Below are 15,936 nucleotides of genomic sequence, written 5' to 3' on the forward strand. Positions count from 1 at the left end.
AGCATGTGACCAGCATGTGATCAGCCTCCTCCAATGGAGAAACAGCTTTCCCATGTGCAATGTTTTCCAATTGGAGGAGGCTGGTCTCTATGAGCTTTCCACATCTTGCCACTGTGATTTTTGCCCATTCCCCAAGGCAAAACTGCTCCAGATTCTTCAAGTTAGATGGTTTCCTCTGATGAACAGCAATCTTCAAGTCTGACTACAAATTGTCAATTGGATTAAGGTCTGGGCTTTGACTAGGCCACTCAAAAACATTTACACGTCTCCCCTTAAACCACTCCAGTGTTGCTTTAGTAGTATGCTTTGTGTCATTGTCTTTTTGGAAAGTGAACCTCAGACTCAAGTCACTGACAAACTGAAACAGGTTTTGCTCAAGAATATCCATGTATTTCACACCATCCATCTTGCCCTTGACTCGGACCATTTTTTCTGTCCTTGCTGCCGAAAAACATAGCCACAGCATGATGCTGCCACCACCATATTTCACTGTGGGGATGGTGTTCTTTGAATGATGAGCTCTGTTGGCTTGGTACTAGACATAGCTTTCACCTTTGTAGCCAAAAAGTTCTGTTTTGGTCTCATCTGACCACAGCACCTTCCTCTATACATTTGGGGGAGTCCCCCACATATTTTTTTTAGCAAACTCAGAACAAACCTTACAATTGGAGTGGAGTGTACAACTTTTTGTGGTCGTAAGGATAGATACTCCAGTCTCTGCTTGGGAACTCTGCAGCTCCTTCAGGATTACCTTTGGTCTCTGTGGTGCTCCTCTGATTAATGCCTTCCTTGCCCTGGCTGAGAGGTTTGGTGGGTGGCCCTCTCTTGGCAGATTTGTTGTGGTATCAAGGTTCTTTCTATTTGATGATAATGCATTTGATGGTGCTCCAAGGATTATCAGAGATTGGGATATTTTTTATAACCCAATCCTGACTTGTACTTCTCAACAGCTTTGTCCCTGACTTGTTTGGAGATCTCTTTGGTCTTCATGGTGTTGTTTGGAGATCTCCTTTGTCTCCGTGGTGTTTGGAGATCTCCTTGGTCTTCATGGTGTTGCTTGGAGATCTCCTTGGTCTTCATGGTGTTGTTTGGAGATCTCCTTGGTCTCCATGGTGTTGTTTGAAGATCTCCTTGGTCTTCATGGTGGTGTTTGGTTAGTGTTGCCTCTTGACTAATGTGCAAATTGCCTCTTCAGAAAGAAAGAGGACTTTTACTCTACAGCGCCACCTATTGGTAGTAGCGATCCTACAAGTCACAATCAACCCTTTAACGAGTCTTGTAACATGACTTAGGATCAAAGCCAAATCAGAATTTGGCTTTTATCCTAAGTCATATTACAAGACTCGTTAAAGGGTTGATTGTGACTTGTAGGATCGCTACTACCAATAGGTGGCGCTGTGGAGTAAAAGTCCTCTTTCTTTCTGAAGAGGCAATTTGCATATTATTTTCCCAGAGGAGCATTGCATGGCGATTAAGCCTCCTTACCTTGACAAGCCAGAGCTGGCATGTCACTCTCCGCAAGGAGAAACCTTACCTCTTAGACCTCTTGACTAATGGTGTTGCAGCCTCTGTGGCCTTTCAGAAAAGGTAATGTGTATATTCTGACTGACTCTTAGACTGCACACAGGTGGACTTCCTTTAACAAAGCAGGTGATTTATGAAGGTAATTGCTTGCACCAGAATTTTTTAGGGGCATCATCACAAAAGGAGTGAATACATATACACATGCCATTTTTTACTTATTTGATCCCATAAAATTAATTTTTGCCTACATTTTTCTCACTTCACATACTTAGACTATTAAGTGCTGATGCGTCACGCACAAATCGGATTACAAAAATATTTAAACGCAGGTTGTAATGTAACAAAATAGGTAAAAAGCCAGGGGGTGAATACTTTTGCAAGCCCCTGTATATGGTAACTAAAGAGAGTCTTTTATCCCTATTTTCTTCCATTTGGCTAAAATTTACGAGAAACCACATGTATAATTAATATATGATAAAATTAATTATTAATTTAAAAACAATACTGCATCATTTGTGACTTAATTATGCTCCGGGGGGTAATTATTCTTTTTATTCTATACACAGATCTGTGCACACTGCACAAATACCTGAGATATTAGCACGTTCGGATTTACCGATGCGCAGAATTACAAGTGCGATGCCATTCTTCGGCATTAACACCTGTATATGTCAGTGAAAGGGGTACGCTCAGGACTCATTATCACATCATTTGCATCTCATCAAGACTAACATCTGCTATTTCTAAGGCTCCGCTTTCACCTCCTGTACATGGCAGTTTCAATAATTGGGAGGCTACACTTGTATACTTGCCGTAATGCATTCTCCGCATAAAGCTGTTTAATATTGTATGCGGATAAAGAACACTAAAACTGTAGATTAAATTATTGAAGAATGGAGATGTAATGTACGTACTGTACTTACAGGGCATTTATGTGCTGCTGGTGTTTTCTACCGGTTGCCCTTGAATAAATCCAATGGAGAATTATGTTGTCATTTATCCATTTCCCATTGACCCTATAATTTTTATACTTCTGAGGCTAAATGCATAATCTGGTGCTTTAGTTTTGATCCTGGTGTCTTCTTATCTTCTTAAGTGCCAAAGCCATTTGTGTCCCATAGAGAGCAGTAGGACAGCTACCTCCGCAGCCCCTCTATTTATGCATGTGAATGTATAAATTTAAAAAAAAAGTAACCATTGTTTTCATTTTTCTTTCAAAAATCAATAGCACACATGAAAATAAGCAACTTTGTAATATATCGTATCAGAGAAATCTGCTTCTTTCTTCTCCTGGATTGACCTTTCCCTCTCAACTCATGAGTAAAATTTGTAAAATCTGTATTCAGTTAAGACAAATTTTCCAGTTACTGCAACAGAAAATAACAGTTGGTGCTTTTAAAATTCTATTCTGCTGCAAGTTCTCCTGTAAGAACAGTTCTGCATAGAACTTTATGAGCACCAACTGTCACAGTAAAAGGAAAGTGAAGACAGATTTCACCCGTGAACTGAGAATTTGGAGAATAAAAGATCAGTCCGGGAGTAGAAAAAGGCAGATTTCTCTAATGAAATATATATTTTTTGAAAAATTAAAATGTTGGTTACTCCTTATGTGTGTTTTGGACATTTCCATTCATATTCCCCTCATCTAAGAATCATCATAATATGTGGCAATATTATACAAAAGTTTAATTTTTTTTGCTCACCTTAGTTTGAAAATGGCATGAAAAGTGGACATTGTCCCAATCAATTGGCCATAGCCTTTAAGTTATAGACTCTTTAAAAAAAAAAAAAAAATTAGACTTTACAGTTTTGAAATAATAAAAAAATAGACTAAACTCTAATCTTTAATTCCCAGTGCATCCATTCCAGTGTTCTTCGCTAATCTATGCTTATATCCTGCTCCTATCACATGCCTTAAATGCGTCATGTGACCATTGAAGCCATCAACTAGCCCTAGTGGTCACATTCTGTATGTGTCCACATCTCCTTTGGTGCAGGAAATTTGGAAAGTTTGATGAAGGACATCCGAATGGAGGCACTGAAGTGACAGTTGTTTAAGAAGGGGAATATATGTATATTTAGTAACTAGTGGTACGTAGAGGTGTACTGGAACATAGATCTGTATCTCTATGTACCAGTATAATGTGCCTATAAAGAAGAACAGCATGTAGAGTTTTCCTACTGTACTGTAACATAGATCTGTATGTACCAGTATAATATACCAGTATAATGTGCCTATAAAGAAGAACAGCATGTAGAGTTTTCCTAGTGTACTGTAACATAGATCTGTATCTCTATGTGTCAGTATAATGTGCCTATAAAGAAGAACAGCATGTAGAATTTTCCTACTGTACTGTAACATAGATCTGTATCTCTATGTACCAGTATAATGTGCCTATAAAGAAGAACAGCATGTAGAGTTTTCCTAGTGTACTGTAACATAGATCTGTATGTACCAGTATAATATACCAGTATAATGTGCCTATAAAGAAGAACAGCATGTAGAGTTTTCCTACTGTACTGTAACATAGATCTGTATCTCTATGTACCAGTATAATGTGCCTATAAAGAAGAACAGCATGTAGAGTTTTCCTACTGTACTGTAACATAGATCTGTATGTACCAGTATAATATACCAGTATAATGTGCCTATAAAGAAGAACAGCATGTAGAGTTTTCCTACTGTACTGTAACATAGATCTGTATCTCTATGTACCAGTATAATGTGCCTATAAAGAAGAACAGCATGTAGAGTTTTCCTAGTGTACTGTAACATAGATCTGTATGTACCAGTATAATATACCAGTATAATGTGCCTATAAAGAAGAACAGCATGTAGAGTTTTCCTAGTGTACTGTAACATACATCTGTATCTCTATGTACCAGTATAATGTGCCTATAAAGAAGAACAGCATGTAGAGTTTTCCTACTGTACTGTAACATAGATCTGTATCTCTATGTACCAGTATAATGTGCCTATAAAGAAGAACAGCATGTAGAATTTTCCTAGTGTACTGTAACATAGATCTGTATCTCTATGTACCAGTATAATGAGCCTATAAAGAAGAACAGCATGTAGAGTTTTCCTACTGTACTGTAACATAGATCTGTATCTCTATGTACCAGTATAATGTGCCTATAAAGAAGAACAGCATGTTGAGTTTTCCTAGTGTACTGTAACATAGATCTGTATGTACCAGTATAATATACCAGTATAATGTGCCTATAAAGAAGAACAGCTTGTAGAGTTTTCCTACTGTACTGTAACATAGATCTGTATCTCTATGTACCAGTATAATGTGCCTATAAAGAATAACAGCATGTAGAGTTTTCCTAGTGTACTGTAACATAGATCTGTATGTACCAGTATAATATACCAGTATAATGTGCCTATAAAGAAGAACAGCATGTAGAGTTTTCCTAGTGTACTGTAACATACATCTGTATCTCTATGTACCAGTATAATGTGCCTATAAAGAAGAACAGCATGTAGAGTTTTCCTAGTGTACTGTAACATAGATCTGTATCTCTATGTACCAGTATAATGTGCCTATAAAGAAGAACAGCATGTAGAATTTTCCTAGTGTACTGTAACATAGATCTGTATCTCTATGTACCAGTATAATGTGCCTATAAAGAAGAACAGCATGTAGAGTTTTCCTAGTGTACTGTAACATAGATCTGTATGTACCAGTATAATATACCAGTATAATGTGCCTATAAACAAGAACAGCATGTAGAGTTTTCCTACTGTACTGTAACATAGATCTGTATCTCTATGTACCAGTATAATGTGCCTATAAAGAAGAACAGCATGTAGAGTTTTCCTACTGTACTGTAACATAGATCTGTATCTCTATGTACCAGTATAATGTGCCTATAAAGAAGAACAGCATGTAGAGTTTTCCTAGTGCACTGTAACATAGATCTGTATGTACCAGTATAATATACCAGTATAATGTGCCTATAAAGAAGAACAGCATGTAGAGTTTTCCTACTGTACTGTAACATAGATCTGTATCTCTATGTACCAGTATAATGTGCCTATAAAGAAGAACAGCATGTAGAGTTTTCCTAGTGTACTGTAACATAGATCTCTATGTACCAGTATAATATACCAGTATAATGTGCCTATAAAGAAGAACAGCATGTAGAGTTTTCCTAGTGTACTCTAACATACATCTGTATCTCTATGTACCAGTATAATGTGCCTATAAAGAAGAACAGCATGTAGAGTTTTCCCAGTGTGGGCCAAACAGTAGGAAAAGCAAACAGTTTATCAATGAATGTACATAACAGACACAAAGTATTGAGTCAGAGAAGGAAAAGCTGAACATTCACATTGGCGTCCGAACCTGCATGGAGGCGACATCACCGTGCTGCAGAGCTGCAATCAGGACATAGCCTTTTTTCTCTGGACAGAGGGACATCTTCCCCCCCAATTATGAACTGTCCTACTTGATATAGGACAGTGGCGAGGTATGAGTCATTGCAGCAATCAGAGGCTATTAATTCTATGATACAAACTTTTAAATATATATCAGGTCACTCCACCGTTCATTAACAGGCAAGAGCACATAGTGACTTGCTACCCAGGGTTAGAGAAAAAATATTGAAAAAAATTGGTTAGAAATCATCTATCATTGGATTTCATTTGATTTGATAAGAGACTTTCTTTAAAGTTTTCTTATAGGGAATTTAAAGGGAATCAGTCAGGTCATGTTTGTGCAGTATAGAAATACATGCCGTTACGCTCACGTCAGGAGACCAGACGGCCAGTCCTAGGATTGCAATGCGATCTTCAGGCGTATAACACAGCAGTCTGACTGCACCCAAACAGTGACACAGGTTTGGGTGGGATTATAGGCTGGGAAAGGGGTGAAAATTCATTTCATATTTACATAAGCTTGACTTTCCAGCATGCATGTAAATGTGAAATGAATATTCATCCCTCCCCCCATCCGTAATTTCACCCAACCCTCTACACCGGCATCACTTTTTCAGTCAAACTGCTGAATTACTCTCCCGAGGATTGCATCGCAAACCTTGGACTGGCCGTCTTCTCTCCTGGCATGAGCGTGACGGCATGTATTTTTATTCAGCTATCACTCAGGTCAGGAGACCAGACGGCCAGTCCGGAAATTGTGATGATCCTTGGCCACACAGCAGTCTGACAATCAGTGATGCCAGTGCGGAGGGGTGGGTGGGATTATGGGCGCGGGAAGGGGGTGAATATTTATTTGCAATTTACATATGCTCGACTTGCCGACGCAAGACAATAAATTTATCCAAGGCTTACTGGTGCACAATGGGACCATGTAGAGAAATAAAAGTTACATATCCTGAAAAGTGCTGCACAAGCCCTATTAGGATACTATTAGTATACTACACAAAAATGACCCGACAGATTCCCTATCAGGGTGTGTGCACACGCTGCGGATTCTGCTACGGATCCACAGTGGATTTGGCCTCTGCGGATCCACAGCAGTTCTGCAGTACCATGTAAGTCTATGGGATTTACAATTCGCTGTGCACATGCTGTGTTTTTTTCACTGCGGAAAAGCTGCGGTTTTCAATCCGCAGAAAGAATTGACATGTCAATTCTTTCTGCGGATTCCGCTGCGGTTTGCCACCTATTCCATTGTCCAGGTGTCAAACCGCAGGGGAAAACCTCAAGCCAATCCGCAGGTAAAACCGCAGGTCAATTTACCTGTGGATCCGCACGAAAAATCCGCTGGTGAATCCGTAGCGTGTGCACATAGCCTAAAACATCCTAGTGTGGTATTCTCTCTTCTCAATGAGCCAAAGAGTTGCTCTCAGTGTGACGGATCCACAAATGGGGTACGGTTGGCTGGAAGTCACATAAACAATGAATGGTCAGGAATCTGTTCGGGTTCCAGAGCCCTGATCTCAGGGGATGTCCCGCTGATCGCTTGACATCTGACCATTGGAATCCTATCTTATTGATAGGGGATAACGTCTTACTTTTGAAAAGGTCTTTTAAGGTTCTTCAGATACAGGATGAAGACTCATAATTATTTCCAGTTCTAACTCTAAACCCTTAAGATAGATTTTTCTTTCGTGAGATCATCCCCATATTTAGAACTCTGTGATATGAGGATTGTCAATAACATTGACATAACCTTCCGCCGTCAAACAATCTACTGTAAGTAAAATATATTAATTTTTTTTCTGCACTTTCTTCTTTTCTTTTTTTTTCTATTATAATATTGATGGAACTGGGGCTGAAGAATCATACATGTAATGATGCCTCAGGGGCATGCATTTTAAGTAGAACGAGGAGCACTTTGACGACTTTTAGAAGCACTCCTCTAAGATGAAGAAAAAAAATGTTCTGCTTTTATAGGAGTTGTAAAAGCGCCACACGCAAAAAAAAAAAAAAACACCGGCATCCACTTATCTTTCCAAAAGTGTTTTGGAAAATAGCATCGTTCCTTCTATTCTAAGTGACGGCTTCTCTGCAAAGCATTACATGACGCACAGCACTTCCAACGAGGAGAGGTACTCAAGAGCAAATCTTTCCGCCATTCTCCAAAAAAAAAGCAAGAAAAAAAGCAATTCTGGCATGTCAAGTAAAAAATAGAGGCCTGCTGTACTTTTAAAGGAGTTTTCCTGGACTCATATACTCACGGCGTGTCCTAAGGATTGGCCATTTATGTTTAATCAATGGGTGTTTAACTCCGATTGCTCATGCAGATCATCATAACGAAAGACCCTGATCTTGTCACAATTTTTTTTACTCCATCTAATACATATGGAAGGAAAAGTTCTCCACTTATACAATGCAGAAGCCTGTGACCGATGCCTCTCACAACACCATCCATCCATGGTATAATGGGATCTGTTTAATGGAGAACTCTTGAGCTGCCCATGAGCTTTACATGATATATCAGTTAAATGGACGCCATTATAGCTAATAGGTGACGGATGCCACTGTTTGTCGTATCCATCAAATTCGTCACCCATCTGCAAAAAGTGGCATCTGCTCAATGGGTATGACATAGAAAACCCATGAACCATGGTGATTTAAGGCACCTGTCAGGACTGGATTTGTAGGGAGATTTTCATGGCTTATCGGTTTAAATATGTCTGCCATGCCATAGAGTAACATCCATCATTTATTGGCTCACTTGTTAAAAAAAAAAGTATATATTGCAAAGCATGCAACGTTTTACTGCACTGCATGGAATGAACAAGCAAGGTTACTATGCTATTTCATACAATCCAAGGAAAAAAAGGAAAAATTCGGCACACCAACCATTAAAAATTGAAAAACTTTATTCTGCTTTTAAGCTATTTTTAAAATTGCGCAAAACACCTTACTCGTTTCTGGTGCTCTAAAAGCACCCTTAGTCATAGTCATGATGCCTACGACTCAGGGTGCTTTTAGCGCACCAGAAACGCGTCAGGTGTTTTGCGCAATTTTAGAAATAGCTTAAAAGCCGAATAAAGTTTTTCAATTTTTAATGGTCGGTGTGCCGAATTTTTCCTTGGATATTTACTGCTTTTCACCAGTGGAAACGTGCACCCACCTGTCTCATTTGGACCCAGCCCAGGAGGGTTTGCAAGTGGATTACGTCTTGAAGCTCCCACACCTCCTGCTTCTATTTCATACAATGGTAATAGTACATTGATATATAATGGTACAGGGGTCCATAAGGACACTTTTTTATCCTCTTTCTGACTATTTGACCTCTATGGTCTTCCCTATTGATAGACTTCTATGGAGCTTTTCTAGAGTAAGAGTAAGAGAAAAATAAAGAATGGGATCCTTTAAAATGTAGAAGTTTATTCCAAATTCATTAAGATCCAATCCAGCATGGTGAACTTCAGACACGTTTCAGACTTGCATGAATAAAGACCAATCTTGAAGCGTATCTGCGATTCGCCATGCTAGACTGGATTTTAATGAATTTGGAATAAAATTCTCCTTTTTAGAAGATTCCATTGTTGCTGGATTTTCGCTTCCTCTTACAAGCATACTTGCCATACTACAATGTTTCATGCATGTCGGATATCCTACTTTGGGCGAGTTAATTTTTTCCCATCTTTTCTAGAGTAGTCCGAAAATGCAAACAAAAAAGCCGATATGAGCAGTCCCTAATGGAGCTGAGCTGTACAGATAGGATTTTATGCATGGAAAAACATTAAAGGGGTCACCGCCCTCCCACGGCCGAAGCAACCGCTGGCCTCATTGGTAACATTACATCCTCTGCTCCAGACTCATGACACTTCATCATGCTGGTGGCGGAGGACCTCAATAATCTATGACTTGGGATTGGTGCGGAATTAAAAAAATGAAGTATATTCCAATTTTTGCCTCTAATATTTTGAAATGCTCACGACAACAAAATATTATACTACTAGACACCAGCGGCTTTTCCCACTGAGAAGACAACTGATTTACTGAACATGCTATACAAATGTGTCTTCTTTTACCTTTCCACCAGTTTTATTAAGAACTTCAATTATTCCTGATTTAAACTCATTACATTGTCAATCCATGTTAGCAAAAACCTCAGCAGGCCACAATTTACATCATGACCATAGGGTGGACACACATAGCATAAGCATATCCCAGCTGAGTTTTGTAAAATCATTTTGTTGTTTTTTTTAGGCTGGCCATGGCACTTATCTCAGGATATCCTGAGAGTAGAGATGAGTAAATCGAAATTCCTCACAAATTTTTAGAAATTTGCTAAATCCGTCATATTCTAACAATTTGCTATTCAATTCACACAAATCACCTAAAACGGTAGTTACGATCTTCTTAAATGTGTAAAATAGCATCAAGCAGAGAAGACTCAAATGACTTCAGGGGTGTAGCTACGCGAGCTTTCCCGAAATGCTTTGCAGCTTTTACATCATAAGATATGGCAAAGCAAATCTGGAAGGGTTAAAAGTTAGCCTGTATAAAAGCCGAGGCCTGGAATTTAGCAGTCATTTTAAAGTGAGTCTGCCAGATTTGCTAAAAAAAAATCTAATTTTTGGGAGAAATTTGTTGAACCTGACAAATTCAAATTTGAAGAGATTTGCTCATCTCTAGTTTGTAGGAATTGTAAGGAAAGACACATCTGTAATCATGCTACATTAAAAATGAACATAAATACAAGCAACCAAATCTTGACAGATCTCAAGAGATTTGTTGGCTTGTGGTTTATTGAAATGGTTCTTTTCATTAAAAACACACCAGGAGTGAGGTCCATGGTGTTCTTATCATTGCATCCATGAAGGGAGTCCAGTGTTCGGGACACCTGGCTTCCAAAATCTTCCCCACCATTCATGCACTCCCGTTGGAGATGATGACGAAGCTCAGTGACATCATATTCGTAACCGTCAAGGATAGGGGTTTCACGGATTCCAAGGGTACCACCCGGATGAGTAGACTGCCCTCGTGCATTGCGAAGACTCTCTCGTCCATGACTGCCTCCGATGAGCACGGAAGGGATGTAGTGAATCTCGTTGGCAGCTTCTGCACTTGCGCTCTTCTGCGGCTGGGGTGCGCGTCTCCTCTTGCACCACCGTCGTCTAGTATATAAAATAAGGAGAAGGCACAGGATACACAGCAGGAGAGCAATCATTCCACCCTATTACAGTGCGGAGAAGACAAAAAAAAGATACGAAGAATTACATTAGGAAAGAAATAAATCCAATGCAAACAGCCTAGGTAGAGACAAAGAGGACAAATACAATAACCGAATGCTTAAGATCATGTTTTGCATAATATGGGAATATGGAAATCTTTTGATATCCGGAAAGAATGAAACTGAATAATAGAAGATCAAGTAAAGTCTGCTTGTACGAGAAATATTATCATATCACTTTATTTGTGTATTAGATGTTAAATTAGCTCTCTGGAATAGCCAAACATTTCTCTATCCGCTATCTAGTGGGTGTTTACATTGAATTAACAATGGGAGAATTTTACGGTACATCTGCAAGGAGAGAAGCTGCTTATATTACAGCAGCACATTTCGCATTCCGCTACCGTACATTATATTTCATTCCCTTCCCTTTAAAAATGAAAATGCAAGTTTAGGCATGCACTCCTAAAAAAAATCAATTTAGGAAAACCGTATATCTTTCTGGGAGTGCAGCTAACATGACAAAAGCAGCTATGTGCACGAAAACAAGATATTAGCTCCTGTTTATATACCCTGAAGAAAATAAGATCCAACCTTGCTAACTTCTTCATGTGCATGCAGATGTAAATCGACTGCAAATAATTTAACCTTGCTATAAATATGACAATTTAGTTCAGCTGTGAGGCACAAATGCGTCTACCGTTACCAAGGTTGCGTTCACAAGCGGTGGTCATGCCGCAGCAGCTCTATGCCAATGCTTCACTGCATATTCAATTATCGAGGTGTTAGGGACTTTAACACTGATGGCCTATTCTTTGGATAGGTCATCAATGTCTGATTGGTGGTGGTGCGACACCCGGAACCTCTGCCGATCTGCTGGACGCAGAGTTGGCGGTGTCCGGAACTGCTGAGTTACAGAGATGCGCAGCACAACTCCGTTGACTATATAGTGGCCGTGGTTGGGTACTGCACATCCGCCCCGCTATTCAGATAATAGGAGTTGGATGTGCACTACCCAGCCGCGGCCACTATTCCATCAACGGAGCTGTGATGTGCAGCTTCGTAACTGGGCAGCATCGGCCGCCGCCAACACCAGTAACAGATGATAGGCGGGGTGTGCCGCGAATAGCACACCCACCAATCAGACATTGATGACCTATCCTAAAAATAGGCCATCAATGTTAAAGTCCTGGACAATCCCTTTAATCTTGTAGAGAAATGGATGTATCACCTGGAAGACCTATTGCATCAACAAAACCATCTGACCTCTGCGCTGCTTCTCAGGAAGATTAAGGAATAGCGCAGGGAAATGGTGGAGAGATCGCAACGGCACAGAACTGCTGTAGATATGAGCCACAGCATAGAAGGGCATGTGAACACAGCTTAAAGGGGTTATTGCATCTTCTTCAGACTACAGCTCCTCTGTATCCTGGCCTATTTCCCAAAAATTGATAGCTTGGACCAGCGACGTGGCTGAGTCACTGGTCCAAACTGTCCTATTCTGCAAGCAAAGCAGCTTTGCCTCTGCAGAATTTTAAGAGTGCAGGGCCGTTGGCGTTGGCCAAATCAAGCAATCCAGCCAGCTTCAAAGCAGCGCTTACAAGCTCTATAGAATAGAGATTGCAAACACTGCACTCCTTGCCAAGGAGACCAGCCAGTCACAGAGGCCAGTCACCTTGGCAATGAGCAATAAAGTATAAAGTACAATTCTTGAAAACGGAGAGGATTTTTAATAGGTGGTAAATTGCAACGGTGCTTGGTTTTACAAGGACTTTACAATTTTACCCATTTATGAAAATAAGACAACCCATTAAAGGACAAAGTTTACAGTACAGAATCAACACATTCTCACACAGACGCACAACAGCGCTCAAGAAAATAACACAAAATCATCTTAGTAAAAAAAAAAAACAAGCTCTCAATGGAAGTCTATGAGAGCCTGGATCTGATAAATTACTGGAGTCATCCGGCTGGTCCCAACCTGAAGAAGGGGACTAGAGTGGCGCCGATAACAGATGAAGATGGCAGCTGGTGAGCCTGATACTAAGGGAAGGAAACCTTAATTAGTGACATCACTGCGGTGTAAAAATAAATGAAATCACTTGCATGATGCTTTCAGGACTTCAGGAATTTTTCACAATACAAATTCAATACTTTCAAAGCAGACATTTATAACATAAAAATCTCTCAGTAGTAACACAATTTTTTTTTCAAAGCCGGCGATCATCCCATGCCACTTATCTCTGGATATCTCAAGCCAATACAAAAGGTAAGGAAGGCCACACTTGTAGTAGCAGGAGGGTAAGTATTAGGGGTGCATAGGTTCTGAATGGAAAAGGGCCCTGGAGCAGGGAGGATAATGATAAGTAGGTGTGGGGGTTGGGGCTGGGGCTGGGGCTCTGGAGCCTAGGTGGCCCAAAAGGTCCCTTAGGTCCATGTGAAAAGACTATTAATGTTAAAGATTTGCAAAAGTCAGGGGCATATTGGAGATTTTGCATTGGGACTCACTAGCTGCAAGTAACGCCACTGCCACTGCCTAAAAGAGAATACCAATACTATAAATAATGCATGATGAACAGGGAACCTTTTAAGGCACAGACGTACCTGCTGAGGTCTGAATGTTAAACGAACTCCGACTGAGTATATGCAAGCCAATCAGTGGCTGTTTAAGTACTAAAAACCGTTGTATCCACACGGCAGGCGCCAGACCTCTCTGACCTTTCCTGGCGCCTGCGCACTGCAGTACTCTGCTCTGCCCTCAACAGGACAGAGAAGTACACCTGCGCCGGAGCCGCGACAGAAGTAAGAAGGAGGACATCATTGCTAGAAGATGGGAGACGCCGGACCGGACCACGACACCTACCGCACCCGACCGCGCCCCCCCGGTGAGTATAATCTAACTTGTTTTTCTTATCTTTCAGGTTACATCGGGAGCTTATCTACAGTATTACAGAATGCTGTAGATAAGGCCCTGATGGCAGTGGCCGCAGCTTATAGGCCGAAAATGGGGTGACAGATTCCCTTTAATCGACAGCACGTCAAGTCTTTAACAGGACAATGTGCAGTGAATGATTACTTTTAAACCTGCTTAAAGGGAATTTCTCCCAAGGTTTATGACCCCTAATCTGAGAGCAGCATAATGTAGTGGGTAAAGACCCTGATTCCAGTGATGTGTCACTTACTGGGCTGCTTGCTGTTATTTTGATAAAATCTCTCATTTCTCTGCTGCCGAACTGCCAATTCTCTGAATGCTGAGCTCTGTATAACCCCTCCCACATCACTGATTGGCAGCTTTATGCCTATGCACAGGGTACACAGGGGTGTGGTCGGACTACATTGCAGCCGGTTTACTAGTCCTCTAGTGATAATCTCCTGCTGATAAAACAGTGCTTTTTAACAAAACTACATTAAGCAGCCCAGTAAGTGACACATCACCGGAATCAGGGTCTTTGTCTCTACATTATGCTGCTCTGAGAGTAAGTGGCAAAAACCTATAGACAGATTCCATTTAAAACCATCTTATCTTACATGTGAGTATTTTTCACTTTTTAAGGTCTTTCTGGTTAAACAGGTCGATAATGAACATTTTTTAGAAGCTCTTGTTCCTGGTTATTGGCCTGTCTAAATGGACCTTTACTGATGATTTTGCACTGGCAGCTTTGTCTGTGGGTAGCTGCATAGCTGAAGTGCATTAAGGGAGATTGGGCAAGGCTTGTGTGCTGTGTTCCTTGGAGGTGTATGACACAATAAACACTGCTGATTAGCAATCTGGATCAGATTTGTTATTAACGGGAAAAGAAAACAAACTGCTTCACATCTTCTGACCCTGCAGCGAGCAGTAGCCCAATTCTGAAGAAGCCATGATCTGATTGGATTTGGCATGGTTTATGTTCAGACAAAGCTATTTTTAGTGCTTTAAGCTCCGAATCCAAAAAAGTCGTTTTGGTAGTTTAATTAAAAATAAGATATCATTTAATTGCATGGAAGAAATAGTAAAAGATTGCCGTTAAACGGGCTTGTGAGTGCTGGAGCTGTCCAATGACGGTGGTGCTGAAAACAGCTCCCTCTCTATGATAAGTGGATATTTAAAAATTGTTTACACCAATATAATGTTTCCATAATTATATTCTTCCTCCAAAATAGGTTTCTGTGCTGTCAGCAGTAATGGCTGGATAGTCTGGGAGGAAATGGGCTGCTTTCATATCAAAAGAAAATTATAGCTAAAATAGAGGTTGTTCCTGTATAATAACATAGCAGGGAGCGAGCACGGGGGGTGGGCAAGGAAAGCGAAGTGGATGAGATCCTTTTGTGCTGGGGAATTAAATCAGGAAGAAAAAAAAATGTAATGAGGAAAATATGCCAGAGAGCTCGGTACATGGAGAATAATGGTATTGATGGAGTTAATAAAAATTGACAATGATGCGCATTCAATTGCCTATATGCCCTTGGTGCCGTGTAGTCAAGAGATGGCTATGCCTTTACTCACACAAGTGGAATGAGAGTGAAGAAAATTGATCCATTTGCTGCATGTTATAATTTAGTGTCCTTTACGGCACTCAAGAAAGACAACATCGAGAGCAAGCAACCCACGGAGCACTAGAAGCCCCATTTTCTTACGAACTCGGCGTCGTAACCTCACCTCTGTATTTTTTTCCTTAAAGTACTTCTGCTTGCCACCCTGGATAGGAAATAGCTTATCTTACTGGAAGCTTTAATATATATTAGGAACACTAATGACAACCAACAAGATAAGAGGGTAAAGTGAAGCCATGCTGCGTTCTTGGTGGTTTGGTAAGACACAGGACAT

At 40.3% G+C, this 15,936-nt stretch overlaps 1 protein-coding gene across 5 annotated transcripts in view; it reads right to left on the reverse strand.

The window, feature by feature from the left end:
• The window catches only part of ASTN1 (astrotactin 1), a 577,374-nt gene that overhangs the window by 230,722 nt on the left and 330,716 nt on the right, over positions 1-15,936 (reverse strand). For all 5 annotated transcript variants that reach the window (XM_073571288.1, XM_073571291.1, XM_073571289.1 and 2 more), the window contains one exon: positions 10,736-11,132. In XM_073571288.1, coding sequence (XP_073427389.1) covers positions 10,736-11,132 — 397 coding nt within the window. The remainder of the gene's footprint in view (positions 1-10,735; positions 11,133-15,936) is intronic.

Source organism: Dendrobates tinctorius, unplaced genomic scaffold (assembly GCF_039654945.1).
Source record: "Dendrobates tinctorius isolate UK_male_01 unplaced genomic scaffold, ASM3965494v1 ptg000029l, whole genome shotgun sequence".
Classification (NCBI taxonomy): domain Eukaryota; kingdom Metazoa; phylum Chordata; class Amphibia; order Anura; family Dendrobatidae; genus Dendrobates; species Dendrobates tinctorius.